At 39.3% G+C, this 26,491-nt stretch overlaps 1 protein-coding gene and 1 pseudogene across 1 annotated transcript in view; one reads left to right on the top strand and one right to left on the bottom strand.

Annotated features, from left to right (window-relative positions):
* IFT56 (intraflagellar transport 56) overlaps nt 1-26,491 on the top strand; it is a 65,889-nt gene that overhangs the window by 33,851 nt on the left and 5,547 nt on the right. The window contains exons 9-16 of the mRNA XM_001106020.5: nt 4,743-4,845; nt 6,789-6,844; nt 8,287-8,340; nt 9,474-9,537; nt 18,544-18,632; nt 18,847-18,930; nt 20,234-20,303; nt 21,449-21,555. Coding sequence (XP_001106020.2) covers nt 4,743-4,845; nt 6,789-6,844; nt 8,287-8,340; nt 9,474-9,537; nt 18,544-18,632; nt 18,847-18,930; nt 20,234-20,303; nt 21,449-21,555 — 627 coding nt within the window. The remainder of the gene's footprint in view (nt 1-4,742; nt 4,846-6,788; nt 6,845-8,286; nt 8,341-9,473; nt 9,538-18,543; nt 18,633-18,846; nt 18,931-20,233; nt 20,304-21,448; nt 21,556-26,491) is intronic.
* On the bottom strand, nt 12,739-14,533 carry LOC100423624 (MSL complex subunit 3B-like; annotated as a pseudogene).

Genomic DNA, 26,491 nt, shown 5'->3' on the forward strand with positions numbered 1-26,491 from the left:
TGGTATATCACAGCCATTAGAAAGATGAATAAAAGGAGAAGCCCCAGCAAATAATGCTTTACTCCAAGGGAACACCTCCTCACTGTGGAGGAGATAAGTTTTAAAGTACTAGTCTGTTTCCTTAAGGAAGTCCTTGTTGGGAGAACAAGAATATATTTAATATTTGGAAAGAAGCACAAGGCAGTGTAGATCCAGGTGTCTGTTTTTTGGGGAAAGACAAAGGAACATATCCCCCTGTGGTTTAAAATAAATGGCAAATATTTTTGCATCTTTGAAGGATGGCTGAGATTTAGAGAGTTCATTCTAGTCAAGGACATGGAGCTAGAATGAGGGTGACATATGTAAAGGATTGTGAGCAGATTTATCTTACTAGAACAGTAAATTTGTAGTGGGGAATAGCAGACACTCAAATTGGATGGGTGGTTGGGTTTAGGGCTAGATTATGATTCTATCAACCATGTAATATAGTGAGATGCAGAACAGCTGCTGTCAATTCAGATACCTGGGAACACTGGGCAAATCAACTAATACTACTGAGATTCTTCATCCAAAAGTGGCAATAATAATAACTATGCTTTTTCCTTCTGATTTCTCTATTCCTTTTTATAGTACCAATTCTTCCAGTAAACCACAGCTGTTTTAGATTCTCCCCTTCTCTTTATCTCCAGTACCTATTCAGTTACTAAATCCTATTCTTTTCTTGCTGGCAATGTCTTATATTTACTCCATTTCGTCTCTAATTCAGGCCTCCATCACAGATACAGTTTTATTTGGATAGTTTCTACTATGAGTTTCTGCATCTAATCTTTTAACTTTAAATTTAGTTTCTAAATAGAAGCCAGATTAATTTTTCTGGAGCATTATGGGTTATATGGTAGTCTGGAATTTAAGCTTGGAGAAAGATAAAGACTTGAGAATAAATTTAGGAGTTATTGTCAGAGTATTGACAGATTAATATGGAAGGTTTTCTTTTTTTTTTTTTTTGAGACGGAGTCTCGCTCTGTCGCCCAGGCTGGAGTGCAGTGGCCAGATCTCAGCTCACTGCAAGCTCCGCCTCCCGGGTTCACGGCATTCTCCGGCCTCAGCCTCCAGAGTAGCTGGGACTACAGGCGCCCGCCACCTCGCCCGGCTAGTTTTTTGTATTTCTTTAGTAGAGACGGGGTTTCAACGTGTTAGCCAGGATGGTCTCGATCTCCTGACCTCGTGATCCGCCCGTCTCGGCCTCCCAAAGTGCTGGGATTACAGGCTTGAGCCACCGCGCCCGGCCTAGTTTTTTTTTTTTTAAAGCATCCCAGGTGGATATAATATACAGCTATGGTAAAGAAACAGTATATGAATATATGACTGAAAGGAACATGAAATAGGGATAATTCTTAGAGAGTGGGATTAGAAAGAGAAGTAAGAATATGGAAATTTTTCTTTCTTAATACTTTAAGTTTTTTTTTTTTTTTTTGGAGATAGAGTCTCGCTCTGTCGCCCAGGCTAGAGTGCAGTGGCTGGATCTCAGCTCACTGCAAGCTCCACCTCTTGGGTTTACGCCATTCTCCTGCCTCAGCCTCTCGAGTAGCTGGGACTACAGGCGCCCGCCACCTTGCCCGGCTAATGTTTTGTATTTTTTAGTAGAGATAGGGTTTTACCATGTTAGCCAGGATGGTCTCTATCTCCTGACCTCGTGATCCGCCCGCCTTGGCCTCCCAAAGTGCTGGGATTACAGGCTTGAGCCACCGCGCCCGGCCAATACTTTAAGTTTTTTCCAGTGAACACATATTACTTTTATATATTTTTTTAAACCTGAAAAATATCAGGGCAATATAAGTGGTTGTTAAAAAACATCAACTTTTGGGCCGGGCGCGGTGGCTCAAGCCTGTAATCCCAGCACTTTGGGAGGCCGAGACAGGTGGATCACAAGGTCAGGAGATCGAGACCATCCTGGCTAACACAGTGAAACCCCGTCTCTACTAAAAAATACAAAAAACTAGCCGGGCGAGCTGGCGGGCACCTGTGGTCCCAGCTACTCGGGAGGCTGAGGCAGGAGAATGGCGTGAACCCGGGAGGCGGAGCTTGCAGTGAGCTGAGATCAGGCCACTGCACTCCAGCCTGGGCGACAGAGCGAGACTCCGTCTCAAAACAAAACAAAACAAAACAAAACAAAAAAAACATCAACTTTTGAAGTTAGATTTGAGGTCAAAATCAAGTTCTACCATGTACTTGCTTTGTGACTTTGGGTAAATCACTTAACATTGCTGAATCTGTGTTCTCATGTGTAGAATCGGGAAAATGAAAGTACTTATTTTGACCGGGTGCAGTGGCTCATGCCTGTAATCCTAGCATTTTTGGAGGCCAAGGCGGGCGGATCACAAGGTCAGGAGTTCAAGAGCAGCCTGACCGACATGGTGAAACCCCCACCTCTACTAAAAATACAAAAATTAGCAGGTCATGCTGGTGCACACGCCTGTAATCCCAGCTACTCAGGAGGCCAAGGCAGGAGAATCGCTTGAACCCGGGAGGCAGAGGTTGCAGTGAGCCGACATAGCACCACTGCACTCCAGCCTGGGCGACAAAGCAAGACTCCATCTCAAAAAAAAAAAAAAAAAGTACTTATCTTGCTTTTTTTGTGAAGATTAAATGAGGTAATGTGTAAGGTGCTTCACACAGTATGCATTTAGAAAATGGCATTGATAGGCAGGGCGCGGTGGCTCATGCCTGTAATCCCAGCACTTTGGGAGGCCGAGGCAGGCGGATCACAGGGTCAGGAGATCGAGACCATCCTGGCTAACGCGGTGAAACCCTGTCTCTACTAAAAATACAAAAATTAGCCAGGCGTTATGGCGGACGCCTGTAGACCCAGCTACTCGGGAGGCTGAGGCAGGAGAATGGCTTGAACCTGGGAGGCAGAGCTTGCAGTGAGCCAAGATCGCGCCACTGCACTCCAGCCTGGGTGACAGAGAGAGACTTCGTCTAAAAAAAAAAGAAAAAATGGCGTTGTTGTTATTATTGTTATCTTGTAGGCATCCGTGTCAAAACTGCAGACACATCATGGAGCAAGAGGACAGAAAAGTCCATTGAATTTGGCTAAAGAGATGAATTTGTGACTCCTGAGAGTGAGTTTATTGGTATGCTGAGAGCAGAAGCCAATGTTTTGAGAGGTTAAGGAGTGAGAAGATGAGAAGAAAGTAGAAGCAGTAAGCCACATACTTTTGAAGTGTGGCATTGAAAGAAAAGAGAAAAATAGGGCACTATCTAGAGGAAACAGTGGGACCAAGTGGAAGATTTTTCAAGAGAACAAAAACCCCTTGTGTGTGTTTAAAGTTGAGAAGTAGGACCAGGACTTTGGGAAGACTGAGGGTACAATAATTAAAGGGGAAAAGAGGTCCAGATGGAGTTAGAAGTCCATGGGTTCAAGAAGACAGGTGAATGAATTAATCTTGGCAAAAGAAGGGAATATCTCAAAGAGGAAACAAAAAAGATCACTAGATAGATATTTTGGGGTTGAGAGAAGAGATTATGTAGTTCATGCTGGATGACCTTGCTTTCTGTGCATTTATTTGTGAAACAGTTTGCTACATTCCATACACTATGCCAGGCTCTAGAAATACAACAGTACGCAAAATAACTTGTCCTTTCATGGATTTTTTTTGTTTGTTTTGATTTCTTAGCTTATCTCTGTAATACTTATTAGCACCTGATAACATATTTATTAGTTTGCTTAATGGAGGTCTGTCCCCACTTGAATAGTCTGGGGTGACAGGGTAGTGGCCTGTTCCTGCTATAACTCCCGTGCTTGTTACAGTAGTGGGCATATAGTACATGCTAATGAATGTTTACTAAATTAATTCAATGAAACACTGAAATACGTGCCACGCATTTAGCCCACTTTAGCTCATTTAATCCTCATAAGAACCTGAAAGGTAGCCATTACTAATGCCATTTAGAGATGAGGAAACAGGCTCAGAAAGGATATATAAGTCCCTTCATGGAGTTTTTGATGTAGAATGTCTGTCTAGAAGTTTTGTTAATTATTGGGTACTTTAGGAGTTTTCTGCAGTTCTTATGGAGAGGAAAAGAGATGTACACAATAAGGGTTATGCTTTTATTCTATTTCTCATAGTTATTATAATTTTATTTTTTCAAATTTTTAATTTAAATTTGTGTGGGTATACAATATGTGTATATTGTTATAATTTAGATCATGGCTTTCTTCCAACGAAGTCAAGGTCATATATATAAATAGAGCTTCAAAAATATATTCGTCCTTTCAAAAAATAACTGAGTGCTGACTATACTAGTCACAGTTCTAGAGGCTAGGAGTACACAGTAAATGCAAAGTTCCTTGCCATATGGAGCTTATATTCTGGTGGATGTAATAGATAAACAGATAAAGAAATATACAATAAAATAAAGATGTAAGTGCTATGAATAAAAAAGGGCAAGGGTTTAGAGAGAGTGATAATGGAGGTAGGTTTTATATAGGGTTAAAAATAAAATGTTTAGTTATGACAAGGCTGTTAAGGAGGATCAACAGCAGAGAGGAAGGAAAAGAAGAGAGAAGGTAAGAAGCATGCGGATTAGGTAGGCAATAATAAATTCCGCCAATAGTAAAAGTTCTCAATATATCAACTGATTCCCAGTACTATTTTAGTTGAATATCATGAACCCAGTTATATGTGCCAGCTCCTTAAACATTGTCACTAAGAAATATATACATAATTATTGCCATAAGAGCATGATTTCTATATCTCTAGGTTGTTTTCCGAGGAGGTGAAGGGGCTTTGCAGGTTTTACCTCCCCTAGTTGATGTCATTCCTGAAGCTAGGCTAAACTTGGTGATTTACTACCTTCGTCAAGGTAAGAAAAATTTGTCCTAGTCTTACTTACAATGAGGTATTTTAGAGTAGTTAAATATGTCTGATGGAACTATTTACTTCACTTTTTAAATCCATACTTCCAAAAATATATTTGCAACAAGTTCATAGAACAAGTTTATTGGTGGTTATTTGTTGTGCCTTTTTTTATCCTCTTTCCTCTTCTGTCGCTTCCTACCTTCTTCTCCCTCATTCTGTTTTTTCTTTTTTCCTTTCATTTTTCTGTACTTTATTCTCTATCCATTCTTTCTTTTTCATTGTTTTTCCTCCCCTTCCCTTATAGTTCTTTTTTCTTTTTCTAGTTTCCCCTGTTGCATAATGTACATTCACATTTTCTTGTGTCTTTTGAAAAAAGTATTAACTGTTTCTTATTTGCTTTGATTGTCTGCCTTTGTTTCTTTGTATCCCAGGCTGCTTATAAGAAATACTATTATTCAAAGAGGATATGATATTTATTGCCCCTAAGTAAGATTACAATTGTTAGACAAACGCCTGAAGCAGCCTTTTCTAACAGCTGTGAGTACAGGGTAGCAGCCACCATGCATTTGTGGTGGCATTTGGTCATGGGCCCTGCAGTTACAATGTGGGCCTTTTTAGGTGCATGGTAGAAACCAACCAGGACAACATATTCCTCATGGAGGAAAATTTATTTATTAAAATAAGAATATGAACTTACAAACCGTCCTATTTTATTTTATTTATTTATTATTATTCTTATTATTTTGAGACAGAGTCTTACTCTGTCGCCCAGGCTGGAGTGCAGTGGCATGATCTCCGCTCACTGCAACTTCTCCCTCCCCGGTTCAAGCAATTCTCCTGCCTCAGCCTCCCGAGTAGCTGGGATTACAGGCGTGCGCCACTGTGCCCGGCTAATTTTTGTACTTTTAGTAGAGATGGGGTTTTGCCATGTTGGTCAGGCTGGTCTTGAACTCCTGATCTCAGGTGATCCGCTTGCCTCGGCCTCCCAAAGTGCTGAGATTACAGGTCTGAGCCACCGTGCCCAGCCTCTATTTTATTTATTTATTTATTTTTAATTTTATTTTATTTATTTTTTTTGAGACGGAGTCTCGCTCTGTCGCCCAGGCTGGAGTGCAGTGGCCAGATCTCAGCTCACTGCAAGCTCCGTCTCCCGGGTTCACGCCATTCTCCTGCCTCAGCCTCCCGAGTAGCTGGGACTACAGGCGCCCACCACCTCGCCCGGCTAGTTTTTTGTATTTTTTTAGTAGAGACGGGGTTTCATCGGGTTAGCCAGGATAGTCTCGATCTCCTGACCTCGTGATTCGCCCGTCTCGGCCTCCCAAAGTGCTGGGATTACAGGCTTGAGCCACCGTACCCGGCCCGCCTCTATTTTATATAAAAGCAAAAAGAAATATGTTTTGGACAAGAATGAAATAAACAGCATATATATTTTATAAATTATTTTTATTATGGAAAATTTCAAACATAGACAAAAATAAATAGTACAGTAAACACCCAAATACTCACCTTGGATTCAGCACTTTTCAGGATATTTCCAGTCTTCTTTTTTCATTCAGCACCTCTTTTCTGTTCCTGAAACATTTTAAAGCAAATCTCAGACTTCATGTCATTTAATTCCTATATACTTAATATATATATATATATCTTTTTAAAAAAAAATTGTTGCTTTTCTTATCAATGCCATTGGCATAGAATGCCTCATCCATGTTCTTAGCTTCAACAATTTTTAAGGTACTTCATGGCTTAATATGAGTTTTCTAAGGATATTTGATTTGGTTATTTTTAGCATAACTACTCAACACCGAATATGGAGAGTTAGAAGACAGATAAAACAGATCATGTTTCCCATGAATATTTAAGTACTGAAGGATCTTATCTTTTGGGAGGGACTGCTTCAGAAGGGTTTTCTGGATTACAGACTAGTATAATTACTTTGTTGTATTTCAGATGATGTACAAGAAGCTTATAACTTAATTAAGGATCTGGAACCTACTACTCCTCAGGTAACTGAGAATGTTTTACATTTTTACTAACCAAGTTCTGCTAAAAGTGGAACTTCAGAAATCTAGTTGGAAGTCATATTAGAGAAGATTAGGCAGACTCCTGCCTGTAGAATACCAGGAAAAGACCATATGTATTCATTTAGGAATGTTATATGCGACTTGTGATATGAGAATGAATGTTCTGGGCTTTTTCATGTTTTTAAACTCCCTTGTGTGTAGTCATTTTGTCAAAAAGGGTAAAGAAATTTGGAAAATTCCTTTAGTGTTTGGAAATATGAAAATTTAGAATTCTGATGAAACTAACAACTAGATACATGCAATTATTTCATAAATTGTCTATAACTTGTCTTTCTTCCCCATTGGATTGTTAACTCCTTATAGTCAGGGACTGTGTCTATATTGTATCTCTAACACTGTGTACATGAAGTACATAGTAAGCATTCCATTTATTGAATGAAGGACTGACGAAAATATTTCCAGACCCCATGAAGTTTAAACAGGTATATTTCTCAAGTATATTAAAAGATTCAGCTTCTTTCATGCTGTTCTGTGTGTGAGCTCTCTTAAATGAAAGATTGATAACGCTGCTCGCTAGGGAGGGTATCTATTAAAGAATTGAACCAAGTCTGAAAAAAGGGATACAAGTGAGGCCTCAAGACTCCAAAAGAGAGAATACCTTATAAATGGACATCAGAGGACACTTTTATTTTTTTTTTAGGAAAAGGATTACTAGCAAAGAAAAGTAACTATAACATTGGAAAGGGGCCAGGAGTGGTGGCTTACGCCTGTAATCCTAGCACTTTGGAAGGCTGAGGCAGGTGGATCACCTGAGGCCCAGATTTCGAGACCAGCCTAGCCAACATGGCAAAACCCCGTCTCTACTACAAATACAAAAAAATTAGCCAGGCGTGGTGGCTGAGGCCTGTAATCCCAGCTACTCGGGAGGCTGAGGTAGGAGAATTGCTAGAACCCTGGGGGTGGAGGTTGCAGTGAGCTGAGATCGCACTACTGTACTCCAGCCTGGGCAACACAGCGAGACTCGGTCTCAAAAAAATTGGAAAGGGAAAATAATGTATATGATATGGTCACAGACAGTGGCAGTGGTTGAGAAGGTACTAAAAATTATTATATCAACATTTTACTTCTTCTTCCATAGAATTTAAATGAAATGAAACTTATCTCCTAGAGCTTCCCTTGAATTATTTTTGCTTAAGGTTGAGAATTTACAAATATGGTAAATTTTGTTATATAGATTCTTGGCTGCTGGAAACTAAATGAGTGACTCCTAATTCTTTCATTCAAGCCAGGGATAGAACAGAGAAAAGTAACTATAGGTAATCTTTGATAATTTATATAAAATATTGAGTTAATGCAAGGAGTTAATTTGAAAATAATCTCATAGCTCCACATTCATCTTAATCAGTGTTATTCCATATTTCTAGGAGTATATTCTCAAAGGAGTGGTCAATGCAGCCCTTGGCCAGGAAATGGGTTCAGTGAGTATGAAATCACTGATAGGTGGGAACTGAACAATGAGATCACTTGGACTCGGGAAGGGGAACATCACACACCGGGGCCTATCATGGGGAGGGGGGAGGAGGGAGGGATTGCATTGGGAGTTATACCTGATGTAAATGATGAGTTGATGGGTGCTGACCAGTTGATGGGTGCAGCACACCAACATGGCACAAGTATACATATGTAACAGACCTGCACATTATGCACATGTACCCTAGAACTTAAAGTATAATAATAATAAGAGGAAGAAGAAATCACTGATAATCTGTAGGTTGCAAAGTTATAGGTGTGTGGAAGAGAACAAAATGACTATCAAAGTACAAGCAGCAATAGGCTCTCCTGTAGTTCCTTTTATTTCTCCATATCCCCCAATCCAGACTCCATTGTGAAAAGAATGTTGTGTTATTTAGAGACAAAAAAAAAACACTTATAACCCTAAAGACTCCTGCTTTCTTAAAAGGGTCCAATTTTTAAATAGCAAGTTATTTAATAAACTTAAAAATCATTGTGCAACTTCATTCTTATTTGCAGGGACTTTTTTTTAACTTCCGTATATCTGTAATTTTGGCATCTGTAAAGTGAGGAAAATTATTTCTCTGGAGAAGTTAGTTTTATAAACACCAAAACACTGTCTAAAATTGCTCTTATCCATCTTAATGTAGCATTCTTTGTTCTTTTTGGAACAAACTGGGATATGAATAAATCTTTTTATCTCAAGTGCATTCTGCAGTGCCTTGTATAATAGATAGGCAGCAAATATTTATTAAATAAATGAGTTTAATAAATACTGCTTGTTATATCTATAGCTCCTGTTCCAAGGTCTGATATATGATAAAAGAGCAATAGATATTTGTAGAATGATTGAGTTCATTTAATGAAGTTTTAGGATAGAATTTAAGGATTTGATTATTTTTCTTCTTTTCTTCCCGTCCCTGCACAGGTTTTAATTCAGTTTCGGGTCTAGTTGTTATGTTAATGAGAATTAGCATTGTTTGGGGCAATATTTAAAACAAAGGGTATATGTTAAATCCTGACAAATGTGTTAGAACCATAAAGTATGATAAAAATATTTTTACCTTATTCCTCTATATCAGCTCAGTTTGTTTTTCAGAGGGATCATATGAAAATTGCCCAGCAGTTCTTCCAGTTGGTGGGAGGATCAGCTAGTGAATGTGGTATGTCTGAAATCTGGACTTACAATCTGCTTTATAATTGGAATGGGGCATATATATACTGTGAAGTTTGATTCTCTCTCTAGGGATGTATCTATTAGGCTTCACATTATAAAGTGGGAGGTCAGAAATAAAAGAGAATATTGGAATTGGTTCTTCTCAACGTCTCAGCGAAAGTGGGATCAGAGAATAAATAAAGGAGAGTAAATGTGCTGTTTTGTTCCTGAGAGTTTTAAAACTTTGAATCAGTTTTAGATATAAAATGTTATTTTTTACTGAGTTTTCAAGAGCTCTTTTGAGCATTAACTTTTGTCACATTCTGGTAGGTCATTTGCCTTTAAACTTTGCCTATGATATTTTTTTCCATATAAAAATATTAAAACCAGCCAGGCATGCTGGCTCAGGCTTGTAATCCCAGCACTTTGGGAGGCTGAGGCTGGCAGATGGCTTGAGCCCAGGAGTTCAGGACCAGCCTGGGCAACATAGGAAGACCTCATCTCTACAAATCATAATAAAAAAATTAGCCAGGTGTGGTGGCACACACCTACGGCCCCAGCTACTTGAGAGGTTGAGGTGTCAGGATTGCCTGAGCCCAGGAAGTTGAGGCTGCAGTGAGCCATGATTACACCACTGCATTCCAGCCCAGGCAACAGAGTGAGACCCCCATCTCAAATATGTATACACCATACAACCAATACTACAGAAATTCAAAGAATCACCAGAGGCTCCTATGAGCAATGATATGCCAATAAATTGGAAAACCTGGAAGAAATGGATAAATTCCTAGACACATACAACCAACCAAGATTGAACCATAAAGAAATCCAAAACCTGAGCAAACCAGTAACAAGTAATGAGATCGAAGCCATAATAACAAGATTCCCAGTAAAGAAAAGCCCATGACCCGTTGGCTTCACTGTAGAATTCTACCAAACATTTAAAGAAAAATTAATACCAATCCTATTCAAACTATTCCAAAAAAGAAAGGAGGAGGGAGTATTTCCAAACACATTAAGACCAGTATTTCCCTGATAACAAAACCAAAGACACATCAAAAAAAGAAAGAAAACTAAGGTCCAATATCTCAAATGAAGAGGGATGAAAAAATTGTCAACAAAATATTAGCAAACAGAATTCAACAACATATCATTCATCGTGACCAACTGAGATTTATTCCAGGAATGCAAGAATGGTTCAACATATGCAAATCAAGGGGTACATCATAGCAGCAGAATGAAGGGCAAAAACCATATGATCATTTCAATTGATGCTGAAAAAGCATTTGATTAAATTCAACATCCCTTTATGATAACCCCCCCAAAAAACAACTGAGTATAGATGGAACATACCTCAAAGCAATAAAATCCACATATGACAGACCCACTGCTAGTATCATATTGAATGGGGAAAGTGGAAAGCCTTTCCTCTAAGATCTGGAACAAGACAAGGATGCCCACTTTCACCACTGTTATTCAACATAGTACTGGAAGTCCTAGCTAGTAATCAGACAAGATAAAGAAATAAAGGACATCTGAATTGAAAAGGAAGAAGTTAAATTATCCTTGTTTGCAGATGATATGATCTTATATTTGGAAAAACCTAAAGACTCCACCAAAAAACTATTAGAACTCATAAGCAAATGCAGTAAAATTGCAGGATACAAAACCAACAAACAAAAATCAGTGACATTTCTACATGCCAACAGCAAACACTGTGAAAATCAAAAAAGTAATCCCATTTATAATAGCTACCAATAAAATTAAATACTTAGGAATTAACCAAAGTAGTGAAATATCTCTACAATAAAAACTATAAAACATTGATGCAAGAAGTTGAAGAGGCTGGGCGTGGTGGCTCACGCCTGTAATCCCAGCACTTTGGGAGGCCGAGGTGGGTGGATCATGAGGTCAGGAGATCGAGACCATCCTGGCTAACACAGTGAAACCCCCGTCACTACTAAAAATACAAAAAATTAGCCAGGCATGGTGGTGCGCGCCTGTAGTCCCAGCTACTCGGGAGGCTGAGGCAGGAGAATGGCGTGAACCCAGGAGGCGGAGCTTGCAGTGAGCCGAGATCACGCCACTGCACTCCAGCCTGGGCAACAAAGCGAGACTCCGTCTCAAAAAAAAAAAAAAAAAAGAAGTTGAAGAGGACACACAAAAAAGGAAAGATACTCCATGTTCATAGATTAGAAGAATCAATATTGTTAAAATGTTCATACTACCCAAAGCAATCTACAAATTCGATGCAATCCCTATGAAAATACCAATGATATTCTTCATAAAAATAGAAAAAACAATCCTAAAATTTATACAGAACCACAAAAGAACAGAATAGCCAAAGCTGTCCTGAGCAGAAAGAACAAAACTGGAGGAATCACTGTACCTGACTTCTAATTATACCTCAGAGCTATAGTAACCAAAACAGCATGATACTAGCATAAACACAGACACATAGACCAATGGAGCACATTAAGAGAACCCAGAAATAATCCATACATTTACAATGAACTCATTTTTGACAAAGGTGCCAAGAACCTCTGGGGAAAGGACAGTCTCTTCAATAAATTGTGCTGGGAAAACTGGAGTTCTATATGCAGAAGAATGAAACTAGACTCCCATCTCTCACCCTATATAAAAATCAAATCAAAATGGATTAAAGACTGAAATCTAAGACCTCAAATAAGGAAAATTCTACAAGAAAACATTGGGGAAACTCTCCAGGACATTGGTGTGGGCGAAGACTTCTTTTTGTGTTGTTTTTGTTTTTGTTTTCTTTCAAACAAGATAGGCTTTATTTAGATCACTAAAACTAACATTTTACAGACAGGTAACCATAACATTACACAGCAAAGTATAGCTGTAAAATCTCAAACAAGAAAGGCAATGCTTTCTTTAGATCACCAAAAATAATGTTTCACAGAGAGGGAACTGTTAGAAGCAAATGTATAGCTGCAAATTTTCTTTTGCCATCAATATCGAGTTCCTCTAACATACTTTGAGGCTACTTTGTGGTTTCCAAGTACAAACTAAACTTTGTTGGACAGAGTTGCCCAGCTTCATCAAAAGAATGAAACCAATTTGCAAAAAAAAATTTATTTAATGCTAGCAAATAACAAAATAATGTGGTTCTCGCTAATGAACTGCAATGTCTATTGAAATAGCCTAACCTATGTATGCTTCCACAAACATTTCACTGTGAACCCAGTTGCTTTTTTCCTGCTATCACAGATGGCCTACACAGTAGCAAGTGTTGTGTCAGAGCACTATAGGCACCCAGGAAACAATTCCTAACAGAATAACTACAGTGTGTGGGCAACTCAAACAACAGGGCCCACCTCTGTCAGAGCCCCCACGTGGGCATTGTGTTTGTGCTCTGGGTAAAGACCCACCACCTTGATAGTTGTTCATCTGGGACCCAGAGCACCAAGCTAGACAGAGGAGTTGTTCTTACAGAACCATCAACATTGTAATAAATAGCCCGGAGATTCTTGCTGTGTAATGCACCTCACAGGAAGTGACATAAGCTGACTCTAGGAAAAAGTAATCACAGTATTCTGCTAAAAAACCTCAAATAGAGATCAAAGTGCTTCAATAAAGCCTTCGGATTTTTCTCAGAAAAGGACATCTTTCCAAGAATTTCTGGAAGTTTTACAAACAATTGCAGCAAATGTTATGCCCCGTAAATGTAACAGGTGGAAGCGACTGGTCACCTGGTGGGTAATTATCAGGCATAAGCTTCTAGGATAGGACCTCGTTCATTTCATTAGTTTTTCTCCTTTCAAAGCCAGCGAACACTGCACTTCCTTCCTTGCTAGGAGTCAGAGGAATAGGTGAAGACGATCTGCTGTGCACAGGTGTCTCCTTTTCCAGGTGCAGAAACAGCTTGGGTATGCTGGCGGATGTGTGCTGCTGCTGGCCCTTGGGCGGAGGTGAGGTGCTGCTGTCAGAAAGTCTGTCACAGTTGGTGGTGTGGCTCATGGACCGCCTCAGAGACTGCAATGCTTCCAACTCAGCTTTGTGCCTTTTGGGGGTGTCTGGTTCACTAATGGTGGGCTGACTCTCTGTGGACTGTGGCATGGATGAATTCAACAAAGACAGGCTGGGAGAGAGTTCCTCCTGGATCGTATTAGGGTTTGTGGCAATTTCCTTAATTAGAAAAAAAAACATGGATGAAGTCACCTTTTTTTGTTTTTGTTTTTGTTTTTTTGTGTTTTTTGAGATGGAGTCTCGCTCTTGTCACCCAGGCTAGAGTGCGGTGGTGTGATCTTGGCTCACTGCAACCTCTGCCTCCTGGGTTCAAGCGATTCTCATGCCTCAGCTTCCTGAGTAGCTGGGGATTTCAGGCTCCTGCCACCATCCCCGGCTAATTTTTGTATTTTTGGTAGAGGCGGGGTTTCACCATGTTGGCCAGGCTGGTCTCCAACTCTTGGCCTCAGGTGATCCATTCACCTCGGCCTCCCAAAGTGTTGAGATTACAGGCGTTAGCCACCGCACCTGGCAAAGTCACCTTTTTATACTGAGCTTGTTCATAAGGATAGAGTAAAACCAACAGTAGAGTGTAATCAAAGGTTATTCTTAATCCATCCACCATGTCCTTACAAAGGTCAACATTCTTTTCTTCTGGGATATAATGCACGTTCCTACTGGCATGTGGCATAGCATGATGGTGACGAGGCCTCTCATTGGCTGAAAAGGCTGCATTGAGAGCAAAATGCTTCCAAGATCATTATGATGTTGGTCTGGCATGAAAGTTTCACTAACCATTTCCTTCTGTTAATGTAATAATAATCATCCTCTTGCTACTTCAGAACTTCAGGAATTTCTGTAGTTACTGTTGTTTCTTCCATTTCTCTTTTTGTTTGAAGCTCTGGTTCTTCTTTCACTTCAGTCTTTTCTTCAGTATCACTTTCTTCACTTATTTCTTCATACTTTGCTGCTGTCAGAGGAACTGCTTAATGAGTTTTCATCATTTTCATCTTTTTTGTCAATGAGGAGGCTTTTAAGCAGAATCAACACCAGGCAACCTGTAGCACTTCTTTCTTCCTGTGCTCCTCAGGCGAGCTACAGCTTTTCTTGCCAATTTATGCTGTATTCTACGATTTTCATCGGTATCATGAAGCACATGATCTTCGGCCGCGCATTGATCCCAGCTTCTGTTCCAGCCATTAAAATAGATCAGATATTCTGGGATCTTTCTGCCTTTTTTGTCTTTCCCAACAATAACAATCTGGTTCTGACGGCAGGCTTCCCACGGGAGCCCACCTGGCACTGGGCCACACTGGAGGAGAGATTTAACACAAAGACAGAAACCCTAGTCCAGAGGCCTCCTCCACTGGCGGCCCCTTCAGGGGGTGCAAACTAACGACAGAGCACACATGAGGTTCCCAACCATTTGTGAGTGACCTGGCCCAAAGATTTCTTGAGTAATACCGCACAAACACAGGCAACCAAAGCAAAAATGGACAAATGGGGTCACATCAAGTCAAAAAAGCTTCTTTACAGCAAAGGAAACAATCAACAAAGTGAAGTGACAATCCACAGAATGGAGAAAATATTTGCCATCTGACAAGGGATTAATAATCAGAATATAGAAGGAGCCCAGACAACTCAATAGGAAAAAAATCTAACAATCCAGTTTAAAAATGGGCAAAAACTCTGAACAGACATTTCTTAAAAGGAGACATACAAGGCTGGGTGCCGTGGCTCACGCCTGTAATCCCAGCACTTTGGGAGGCTGAGGCCGGTGGATCACCTGTCAGGAATTTAAGACTAGCCTGGCCAACATGGTGAAACCCCGTCTCTACTAAAAATACAAAAAATTAGCTGGACATGGTGGTGGCGCCCGTAATCCCAGCTACTCAGGAGACTGAGGCAGAGGAATCACTGGAACCCAGGAGGCAGAGGTTATAGTAAGCCGAGGTCACGCCATTGCACTCCAGTCTGGGCAACAAGAGTGGAACCCCGTCTCAAAAGAAAAAAAAAGAAAAGAAAAAAAAGACATACAAATGACAAATGGATGTATGAAAAGGTGTTCAACATCACTGATCATCAGAGAAATGCATCACTGTTGGTGGGAATGTAAATTAGCACACCCACTGTGGAGAACAGTTTGGAAGTTCCTCAAAACACCAAAAATAGGATGACCATATGATACAGAAATCTCACTGCTAGATAAATACCCAAAAGAAAGGAAATCAGCGTATCAAAGAGGTATTTGCACAACAATGTTTATTGCTGCACAATTCAAAATAGCAGAAATTTGGAAGCACCCTAAGCATCCATCAACAGATGAAGGAATAAAGAAAATGTGGTACATATACACAGTGGAATACTTACTATTCAGCCATAAAAAGGATGAGATGAGATGAATGAGTTGAGATCCTGTCATCTGCAACAGCATGGATGGAATTGGAGGACATTATGTTGAGTGAAATAAGCCAGGCACAGAAAGACACACTTTTCACTTATTTGTGGGAGCTAAAAAATATTAAAACACTTGAACTCTTGGAGATAGAAAGTAGAGTGATGGTTAGCAGAGCCTGGGAAGGGTAGTGGAGTGGGAGGACAGTGAGGACGGCTACAAAAAAAAAAAAATTAGAATTAATAAGATCTAGTATTTGATAGCACAACAGAGTGACTACAGTTAACGATATAATTTATTATACATTTCAGGCCGGGCGCGGTGGCTCAAGCCTGTAATCCCAGCACTTTGGGAGGCCGAGACGGGCGGATCACGAGGTCAGGAGATCGAGACCATCCTGGCTAACACGGTGAAACCCCGTCTCTACTAAAAATACAAAAAACTAGCCGGGCGAGGTGGCGGGCGCCTGTGGTCCCAGCTACTCCGGAGGCTGAGGCAGGAGAATGGCGTAAACCCGGGAGGCAGAGCTTGCAGTGAGCTGAGATCCGGCCACTGCACTCCAGCCCGGGCTACAGAGCAAGACTCCGTCTCAAAAAAAAAAAAAAAAAAAAAAAAAAAAAAAATTTATTATACATTTCAAAATAACTAGAAAACTATAATTGGATTGTTTGTAACACAAAGAAGGAATAAATGCTTGATGTGATGGATACCCCATTTACCCTGATGTGATTATTATGCAGTGTATGCCTGTATCAAAATATACTGGATGTCCATATGCAGTATGGATATATGGACTACATACCCACAAAAATTTAAAACAAATAAAGTAGATTAATAAAAAATATTAAAACCATTTTTAATTAAGTTTTTCTTTTCTATAGTGATTACTTGCATGGGTATTAAGCTTAGAAAATGCTTTCTTTCTGCCACAGTTATATAATAGTCACCTATATTGCCCACTAGTAGTCTTGAAACTTCATTTTTGTGATTAAAGTATTTCATCAGCCAAGATTCAGTGAAAGATTTGAGAAAGGGGTATAAAAAGAGATGCTAGCTAGCCAGCATGAACCAATATGGTGCTGCCTATACTGGTTGTCTATGTCTGGCATCTATTCTGAGTAACAGTGTTCATGCTGAACTGAAAATTATATTAAATATTTTTATCACTCCTGGACATTCACAAATGTTTCACCAATACCAGTTATTGCGTACTATTTTCCCCATTTCATTCATTCATTCATTCATGCAATAAAAATTTATTGAGCTGTTGAGGATACAGCAGTAAACAAACAAAACTCCCAACCATTGTGGAACTTAAGTCTAGTAGGGCAGATGGACTAGAAACAATATATAGTGGCCGGGCGCTATGGTTCATGCCTGTAATCCCAGCACTCTGGGAGGCCGAGACAGGCGTATCACGAGGTCAGGAGATCGAGACCAGTCTGGCCAACATGGTGGAACCCCATCTCTACTAAAAATACAAAAATTAGCCAAGTGTGGTGCGTGCCTGTAATCCCAACTACTCGGGAGGCTGAGGCAGGAGAATCGCTTTAACCCAGGGCACAGGTTGCAATGAGCCAAGATCACACCACTGTACTTCACCCTGGGCAACACAGCAACACTCTGTCTCAAAAAAAAAAGAAAAGAAATAATATATAGTATATATATAGTGTGTGTGTACATATATATTTATACTACGTATGTATATCTGATATGTATATTCTGATCCTGATCCAACTTTTTGCCTGATATCAGATTACTATTTGAGTGGTGGAGGATTAGTATAACTCCCACTCTTGCCACAGGCATTCCTAAGGCTCCTTATTCTGTTTAATTTTTTCCTTTATCACTTATCACAGTCTGATATACTATGTATATCAGATATATATATATACACACACTATATGTATGTACATCTCATCAGATACACCACAAAATGCCACCATTTTCTGTGGTGGCATTAGTGGCATCAACTAATCCTTAAGATTAGTTTTGTGTTTATCTGGTATAACTGATGGTTTTAAATTTTATATGTATATCTGATTAGATATATCGCGTGTGTGTGTGTATATATATATCAGATGTACATAGTATATCAGACTGTGATAAATGTTAAAGGAAAAAAATGAAACAGGATAAGGAGCTTTAGGAATGCCTGTGGCAAGCGTGGGAGTTACACTAATCCTCCATTACTCAAATAGGAATCTGATATCAGGCAAAAAGTTGGATCAGGATCAGAATCAGATGGTTTCATGGCAAATTATTTTTCCATTTGAGATTGGAAGTGTTGGTTGATTTAGAAAAGTGATGATGGAAACCAGGCCACACTAATTGAATATGCACATGTTGGATGAGAGAATCAAAGCCTTGGAAAATGACCTGGTTAATGTAGTTAGTGAACCTGCAGGGCGTGTGTTCATTTTGGACTCTGGGAGTTAATCCCCAGAGAGATTATTGGTCACTCTCAAGGACTGTGACCTCCATTATATTGGGGTTTTGTCCACTGAACAAAATATATAATTTCAGAATCTAGAAAGATATTTTGGAATATTTTCCTGTGTCTAAATTATTAAATAACTCAAACTTCAGCTAAAGAGGATTTTAGTTTCATGAATATATGTGGGTTTTTTTCCCCCTCCATTTCAGATACAATACCAGGGAGGCAGTGCATGGCTTCCTGTTTCTTCCTGCTTAAGCAATTTGATGATGTCTTGATTTACCTCAACTCATTTAAGGTCAGTATAGAATTATCTACAAGATTTTATATACAAAATACTGTAGAATGTATCAGAGAAGATAAGATATCGTTAGAGATGGCCCATTTTCTATGGTGGCATTAGTGGCATCAACTAATCCTTAAGGTTAGTTTTGTGTTTAGCTGGTATAACTGATGGTTTTATATTTTGTATGTTCATTCTCAATGTGACCTGTTCTTGGGATGTTTTTCAGAGTTACTTCTATAATGATGACATCTTTAACTTTAATTATGCCCAAGCCAAAGCTGCAACAGGCAATACCAGTGAGGGTGAAGAGGTGGGTACCTGCTTTTGAAAGCATTTGAATGATTCTGTCTAAAGACATCCTTATCTTTTTCTCACTGGAATAAAATGGTCAAGGGTTAAGGATTATTAAAGATTCCTCTGTTCCTAGGATGCATTAAAAAGTACACTGTGGAGAAGGTGCAGGGACACACACCTGTATTCCCAGCTGCTTGGGAGGCTGAGGCAGGACAGTGGCTTGAGCCTGGAAGTTTTAAGCTGCAGTGCACTATGATCATGCCTGTGACTAGCCACTGCACTCCAGCCTGGGCAACATAGTGAGACCCTGTCTCTTAAAAAAAAAAAAAAAAAAAGGTACAATGTGAATAGACATAGATTTTATAACCATATTAAAATTTTCCCTTTTTAGCACATTTTATAGAAATATAACATATGTACAGAAAAGTATACAAATCATAAGTATACAGCTTGATGACTATCAATATGTTTCTTTACTTATTTGATTTCTAACTTAATTGTATTTTTGTGGTCATAGAATGTGGTCTGGGCTGGGCGAGCTAGTTCACACCTATAATCCCAACATTTCAGAAGGCTGAAAAGTGGGAAGATCACTTGAGCCCAGGAGTTCGAGACCAGCCTAGGCAATATAGTGAGACACCATCTCTACAAAAAATTTTTTTAAATAGCTGAGTATGGTGGCATGTGCCATTTGTTGAGGTTTGCCTTACTGACCTGTGTGTAGCATGGTCATATATGCTTAAAAAGAATATGTATCATACAGTTGTTAATTATTCTGTTTGAATCTTCTATATCCTTACCAACTTTTGTCAGCTTGTAGTATCAATTTCTGGTGTAATATTTTTATTTTTATTTATTTATTTTTTTTTTTGAGATAGAATCTTGCTCTGTCGCCCAGGATGGAGTGCAGTGGCGTGATCTTGGCTCACTCCAAGCTCCACCTCCCGGGTTCATGCCATTCTCCTGCCTCAGCCTCCCAAGTAGCTGGGACTACAGGCGCCCACCACCACACCTGGCTAATTTTTTGTATTTTTAGTAGAGACGGGGTTTCACTATGTTAGCCAGGATGGTCTTGATCTCCTGACCTCGTGATCTGCCCACCTTGGCCTCCCAAAGTGCTGGGATTACAGGCGTGAGCCACCGCACCCGGCCAATATTTTAAAATCACCACAATTTTGTCCCTTACTTTTCTTAGCAGCCTGCCTAGAATTTGGTCATCTATAATGCTACAGTGATTATCAATCTAAGGCAAGCCAATAATGGGTATTTTTTTGCAAAACCATCCTCATCTGTATTCCCTTTCTTTCCTCTTCTTGCAGGCGTTCCTCTTGATCCAAAGTGAGAAAATGAAAAATGATTACATTTACCTCAGCTGGTTAGCTCGGTGCTGTGAGTCTTCTTTTAAATGTTACAAGAAGAATCCTCTTTTTCTTTTTGGTTACATAATCTGTTCGGAAATGGCATGGAATGTTTTCTAATTTGATTTTGCATTTTGTTCTGAGAATGAGTAAACACTGAAATTAAGGGTTGTTAATGCAACTCAGTAAGTGTTGCCATGTAAATGTGTCATGCAAGTTTACCCTGTGATTAGTTCTACCATATAGCATTGACCTAGTACTTATAGCCTGAAAAATGTCAAGTTCTTTCTAAAGTCTCATTACAGTTTCCAGAGTCTCAGCTTATAGTGTTGTTTGTGAAATGATGTTGTTACACTAATTTTAACTTTTCACTATGGGTCAAGTCTGAAAAGTGGCAAAATGTCAAAAATGTAATTTTTTGATATAGAACTTTACTTTCTGTCTCTTTCTCTCTCTCACTCACTCTTTTCTTGCTCCTTTTTAAAACTCAAGATTTAAAATGTTTGCCAGGCACAGTTGCTCACACCTGTAATCCCAGCACTTTGGGAGCGTGAGGCAGGCGAATCACTTGAGGTCAGGAGTTCAAGACCAGCCTGGCCAACATGGCAAAACCTCAGCTCTACTAAAAGTACTGAAATTAACTGGGTATGGTGGCACACACCTGTAATCCCAGCTACTGGGGAGGCTGAGGCACGAGAATCACTTAACCTGGGAGGCAGAGGTTGCAGTGAGCCAAGATCACACCACTGCACTCCAGCCTGGGTGACAGAGCAAGACTCTGTCTCAATAAAAAAACAAAATTAAGTAAAATGTTCACTGAGTTTTTGTAGTCAGAGGAAAATTTAGCAATCATATCTTCTAAGTGAGATTGAAACTATGAGTAGGATTGAATGAATGATAGTTATCCTCTTTTAAGCATATGAGCAAAGTAGGAACTACCAGAAGTCAATCCGATCTGAAAGACATAATTATGTGACTCTAACTTAAATATTTTAAGTATGGTAGAATTCTGGCAGGGAGCCAGCTGAATACCAACATTGCAAGCTTTCCATGAAAGCTTTCCACTACTTTATTTGGAATACGGAACCAAATCCATAGAATAATAAGGTGCAGAAATTATTTTTTGTACATGTAAAAATGACTCATTTGTTTACAAATCTTTGATTCCTTTTGCAGATATTATGAATAAGAAACCAAGACTAGCCTGGGAACTTTATCTTAAGATGGAAACCTCTGGCGAGTCCTTCAGTCTCTTACAGCTCATTGCTAATGACTGCTACAAGGTGAGTCTGACTGAGACTAAAGGGGACATTGAAGATTAGTATCACATTGCTGCATTGGCTAAATATTAGGGGAAAATGTCCTACAGACTAAATGGCTAGTAGCGAGAGGATTCACATAGTGTTATAAGAGAAGCCATTCTTTTTATGAATGAACTGAACTCAGAGATAGGCAGTATTTCAGAGATTTACGTGTATATGAAATGATTAGAGAGGAAGTTTTAGATTTCTAAAGGGTATGAATCTTTAGGTAGTGTTGATGTACAGATAATCATCTGGTAGTTGGAAATTTGCTACTGAAGCTCAAGAAAGATGTCTTCTGACATCTAGAGATATAGATTGGGAGTCATCAACATTTAAGTACAGTCCTGTATTGCTTAATGATGGGGATAAGTTCTGAGAAATGTGTCATTGGGTGATTTTGTCATTGTACAAACATCAGAGTGCACTTACACAAACCTAGATGGTATAGCCCACTATACACTTAGGCCATATGATATAGCCTATTGCTCCCTAGGCTACAAACGTGTACAGCATGTTCATGTACTGAATACCATAGGTAATTATAACACAATGGCTAATATTTGTGTATTGAAACATATCTAAACATAGAAAAGGCACAGTAAAAATATAATATGGAACCACAGTCATATATGCTGCCCATCATTGATCAAAATACTGTTGTGAAGTGCATGACTGGATTAACTGAAGCCCTGAAAAACAGTGAGATTACCCAAGTACAATGTAAAGTGAGAAGAGATGCAAACCAAACTTTGAGGTACAAATGGCAGACAGGAAAGACAAAGGAACCAGAAAAAGAGAACAAAAAATTAGTCAGATTTAGTAAAGGAATGGCTGTTTTGTGTATATGTTGGTGTGTGTGGGGGGGGGCTGGGGGGAGTTGGAAAGGATAGGAGGAGGTAGTAGTTTTGGGACCTAGCCTATAGATTAATGTTTTTTAAAAATCAGCCTCAAATTCTAGAAGTTCCTATTTTTGGAATATCTGTTCCAAAAATGTCAAAAATACAGGTAAGTGTCAGGTAAAGAGAATCTTGTATTAAATTAATCAACAAAAGCTCATTTCAAAGTGAATCATTACCAAAAAAAGAAGTGAATCACTATCAGTGGAAAAGATTTTAAGACATAGGAAACTTAAACAATAGTTTAACATGACTTGGTGGGTGGCAATGCCCTTAAATAAATTAGGGGAGGCAGAGGGAAGGAAAACATTAGAAGACAGGAAATTATTTCAGTTTTAGATATATTAAATCCGAAGTGTCTTTGAGGCTCCCAGCAGAGATAATAGAAGTAGGAAATTAACAGGCTGTCCTTGGAGCTTTGGTATTCGTCTGGATTAGCAATGTAGATTTAGTAGTTAACAATGTAGATTTAGAAGTTAACAGTAGTTAGTGGTGGTAATCACAATGGTTGTAGCAGTGGTAGTAGTAGTAGCAGCAGCAGCAGCAGCAGCAATAGCAGAGTATGAGAGAGAATAAGATTAACCAGTAAATGGGGTGAGGAACCTTGCGGAACACCAGTGTTTAAGGTCTAGAAAGGGAAACAAGAGTAAATGAAAGAGAGGATGAACCACAAGAGAAGGAAAACAATGAGAATAGGCAAAAAAAAAAAAAAATGCTTTTCATTACTTTTCCTTGCTCCTATTTAATCAAAAGCCAAGGCAGGAGACTGTCAAATCTGCAACTGGATAGAAATGCATGAGGACTGAGAAGACAGTAACAGGTAGAGAATAGAGTCAGATTACAAAGCAGATGCAGCGAGTGTCATGTAGACCAGAGTCTTAAAAAATTTGATATTGATGATGAGGAAAAATGTAGTGCTAACTTAAATGGAAAATCAGAGTTTGGGATTGGGGGGGATGGGGTGGAGAGTTCTTTCAGAGTGGGGATAGGGGAGTATATCTGTAGGCGGAAGAAAGTGAGCCATTGAACAGGCAGATTAAAAATTCAGGAGGATAGGGCATTTTTGATGGAGTTAGGCCCTAGAGGAGATGAGAGGGGAATAGGGTTAACATCAAAGGAAGATAACTACTTGAAAAACAAGTTGGCATTACCTAGTGTCTCAGTGGTCGCATGACGACCCACTAGTTTGGTGATTTACTAGAAGGACTCATATGACTCAATATAAAGCTATACTCATGGCTAAAATTTATCACACTACAGGAACAGCAGGAAAAAGATAGGTGTAGGTGAAGGCTAGAGAAGTCAAATACAGGTTTTTCTTATCTTCCTTCTGTGGGGATCACACAGTCATGTCTTTATCCGGCATATGTGTGATGTCCTTGCCAAAGAAAAACAAAGAGAATAAGGGGGGAAATGGCAGAATTAAGCCCTAACATGTCAATAATTAAATGTAGATGGTCTAAGTATACCAATTAAAAGACATCTATTGAGAGAGTGGATTAAAAAACATAACCCAATTATGTGTTCTCAACAAGAAATTCACTTTAAATATATTGATATACATAGGTCAAAATTAAAAGGATCAAAAAAAAAAAACCCACTGTGAAATAGTTTGGCAGTTTCTTTAATAAACATACTTACCATATGACTTAGCAATTGCATTCCTGTGTATTTATCCCAGGTAAATAAAAACCTATATCCACAGAAATATATAAATGTTAGTAACACAAATTTTAATATTTAAATGTTAATAGCAGCTTTATTTGTAATAGCCTAAAACTGGAGCCAGTCAAAGTCTTTCAGTAGGTGAATAGTTAAACAGACTGGTTTGGCCTGGAATACTACTCAGTAATAAAAAGGAACTATAATGAGAAGTCTTACTCCATTTCTGGATGTTTGACTGCTGACAGCTTTTAAGCCTCACCCCTACCTCTTCCCCTTGTGCAAAATGATAAGAAAACCTACGTGCTCCCTCCTTTGGCACCATAGGGTGATTTAAACCACACAAGTCCCTACCCATGCACAGGAACCTTCACCACGGCCCCACCTCCTAACCACAGTAAACACAAAGGCCAGTCTTCTTTCCCTTCTCTCTCAGGCCTTTTCAGATCTGCTTAATAGGGCCGTTCTACTCTCCCTAGACTTCAACTGTGTAAGAAAATGTTTCATATCCTCTTGCTGTGTGTGTGTGGTGTCCTCAGTTTCACCATCCAAACCAAACTTTGGTTGGGAGTCCCTCTTGAATTTGCAGAGTGACCATAACAGGAGCAAGCTATTGGAACACACAGTAACTTGAATTAACAGGGAATAACAAGGACATTATACTGATAGAAAAAAGCCAGTTTCAAAGGGTCCCATACTGTTAGCTTTCATATATGTAACATTCTTGAAATGACAAAATTGGCCGGGCGCAGTGGCTCAGCCTGTAATCCCAGCACTTTGGGAGGCCGAGGTGGGTGGATCACCTGAGGTTGGGAGTTTGAGACCAGCCTGACCAACATGGAGAAACCCCGTCTCTATTAAAAATACAAAATTAGCCAGGCATGGTGGCACATGCCTGTAATCCCAGCTACTTGGGAGGCTGAGGCAGGAGAATTGCTTGAACCCGGGAGGCAGAGGTTGCGGTGAGCCGAGATTGTGCCATTGCATTCCAGCCTGGGCAACAAGAGCGCAACTCCATCTTAAAAAAAAAAAAGAAAAGAAAAGAAATGACAAAATTATTGAGATAGAGAACAAATTAGTGGTTGTTAGATGTTAGGGATGGTGAGCAGGGAGGGCTGTGCATATGACTGTAGAAGAGTAACAAGGGAAATCTTTGTGGTGATATAATAGTTCTGCATCTTGGCCAGGTATGGTGGCTTATGCCTGTAATCCCAGTACTTTGGGAGGCCAAGGCAGGAGGATTGCTTGAGGCCAGGAGTTCAAGGCCAGCGTGGGCAACATAGTGAGACATTGTCCTATAAAACATTTTTTTTAAATAGCTGGTCATGGTGGCTACCTCAAGAGGCTGAGGCAGGAGAATCACTTGAGCCCAGAAGTTCAAGGTTGCAGTGAGCTGTGATTGCTTTACTGCACTCCATCCTGGATGATAAAGCAAGACCTTGTGTCCAAAAACAAAACAGTAATTCGATATCTTGATAGTTGCATGGTTGTGGTTACATGAATCTACACACAGGATGAAATAACAGGACCATCATCAACATACACGGTACCAGTGTCAATTTCCTGATTTTTATATTGTGATATTTTACGATCCTTATGTAAGCTGTAACATTTGGAGGAAACTAGGTGAAAGGTACACGTGACCTCTGTCTTATCTTTGTCCATGGATCTATAATTATTAATACTTCCAAATAAAAAATTTTTTTAAATGAATCAACTACAGCTATATACAGCAATATAGATGAGTCTTATAATGTTGAATCATAGGTACAAGACAGAATATTTACAGTATTCGTTCATATAAAGTTCTGAGAAGCGGAACTCAATTATATTGTTTAAAGATGTGTGTACATAAGAGAGAACATAAAGTCAAAGAACTGATAACCATAAAAGTCAGAAGAGTAGTTATCTCTGGGTATGGAAAGAGGGAGTTATGGTCTGGAAGTGACACACAGAGAGCTTTTGTGTTGCTCTCAGTGTCTTGACCTGGGTAGTGTTTACAGTATTTTCACATTATGATTAGTAAGCTGTACGTGAATGTTTCATATACCATCCTATATGTGTGTTATTTCACAATAAAGACTCTTTTTTTAAAAAGTACATAAATAGAAGGAAAAACCTTGAACATAATAAAAAAAAGCTTCACGTGAGATTAGGCAAAAAGGAGGAAAGGATGAATGAAGGTGTAAATATAATTTGAATTGAAGAGAGGAAAGTTGTGTTTTCCCTATGAAGTACAGAATAAGACTAAGCTAAGAAGGCTGTCTTAAGGAAACTGTCAAAGATTTAGAAACACATCTGTCAGAAATAAAGAAGTTATAAACCATAAAGAGAGTTGCCCAGCAATTTGAAGCCTT

This window comes from Macaca mulatta, chromosome 3, assembly GCF_049350105.2.
Source record: "Macaca mulatta isolate MMU2019108-1 chromosome 3, T2T-MMU8v2.0, whole genome shotgun sequence".
Lineage (NCBI taxonomy): Eukaryota > Metazoa > Chordata > Mammalia > Primates > Cercopithecidae > Macaca > Macaca mulatta.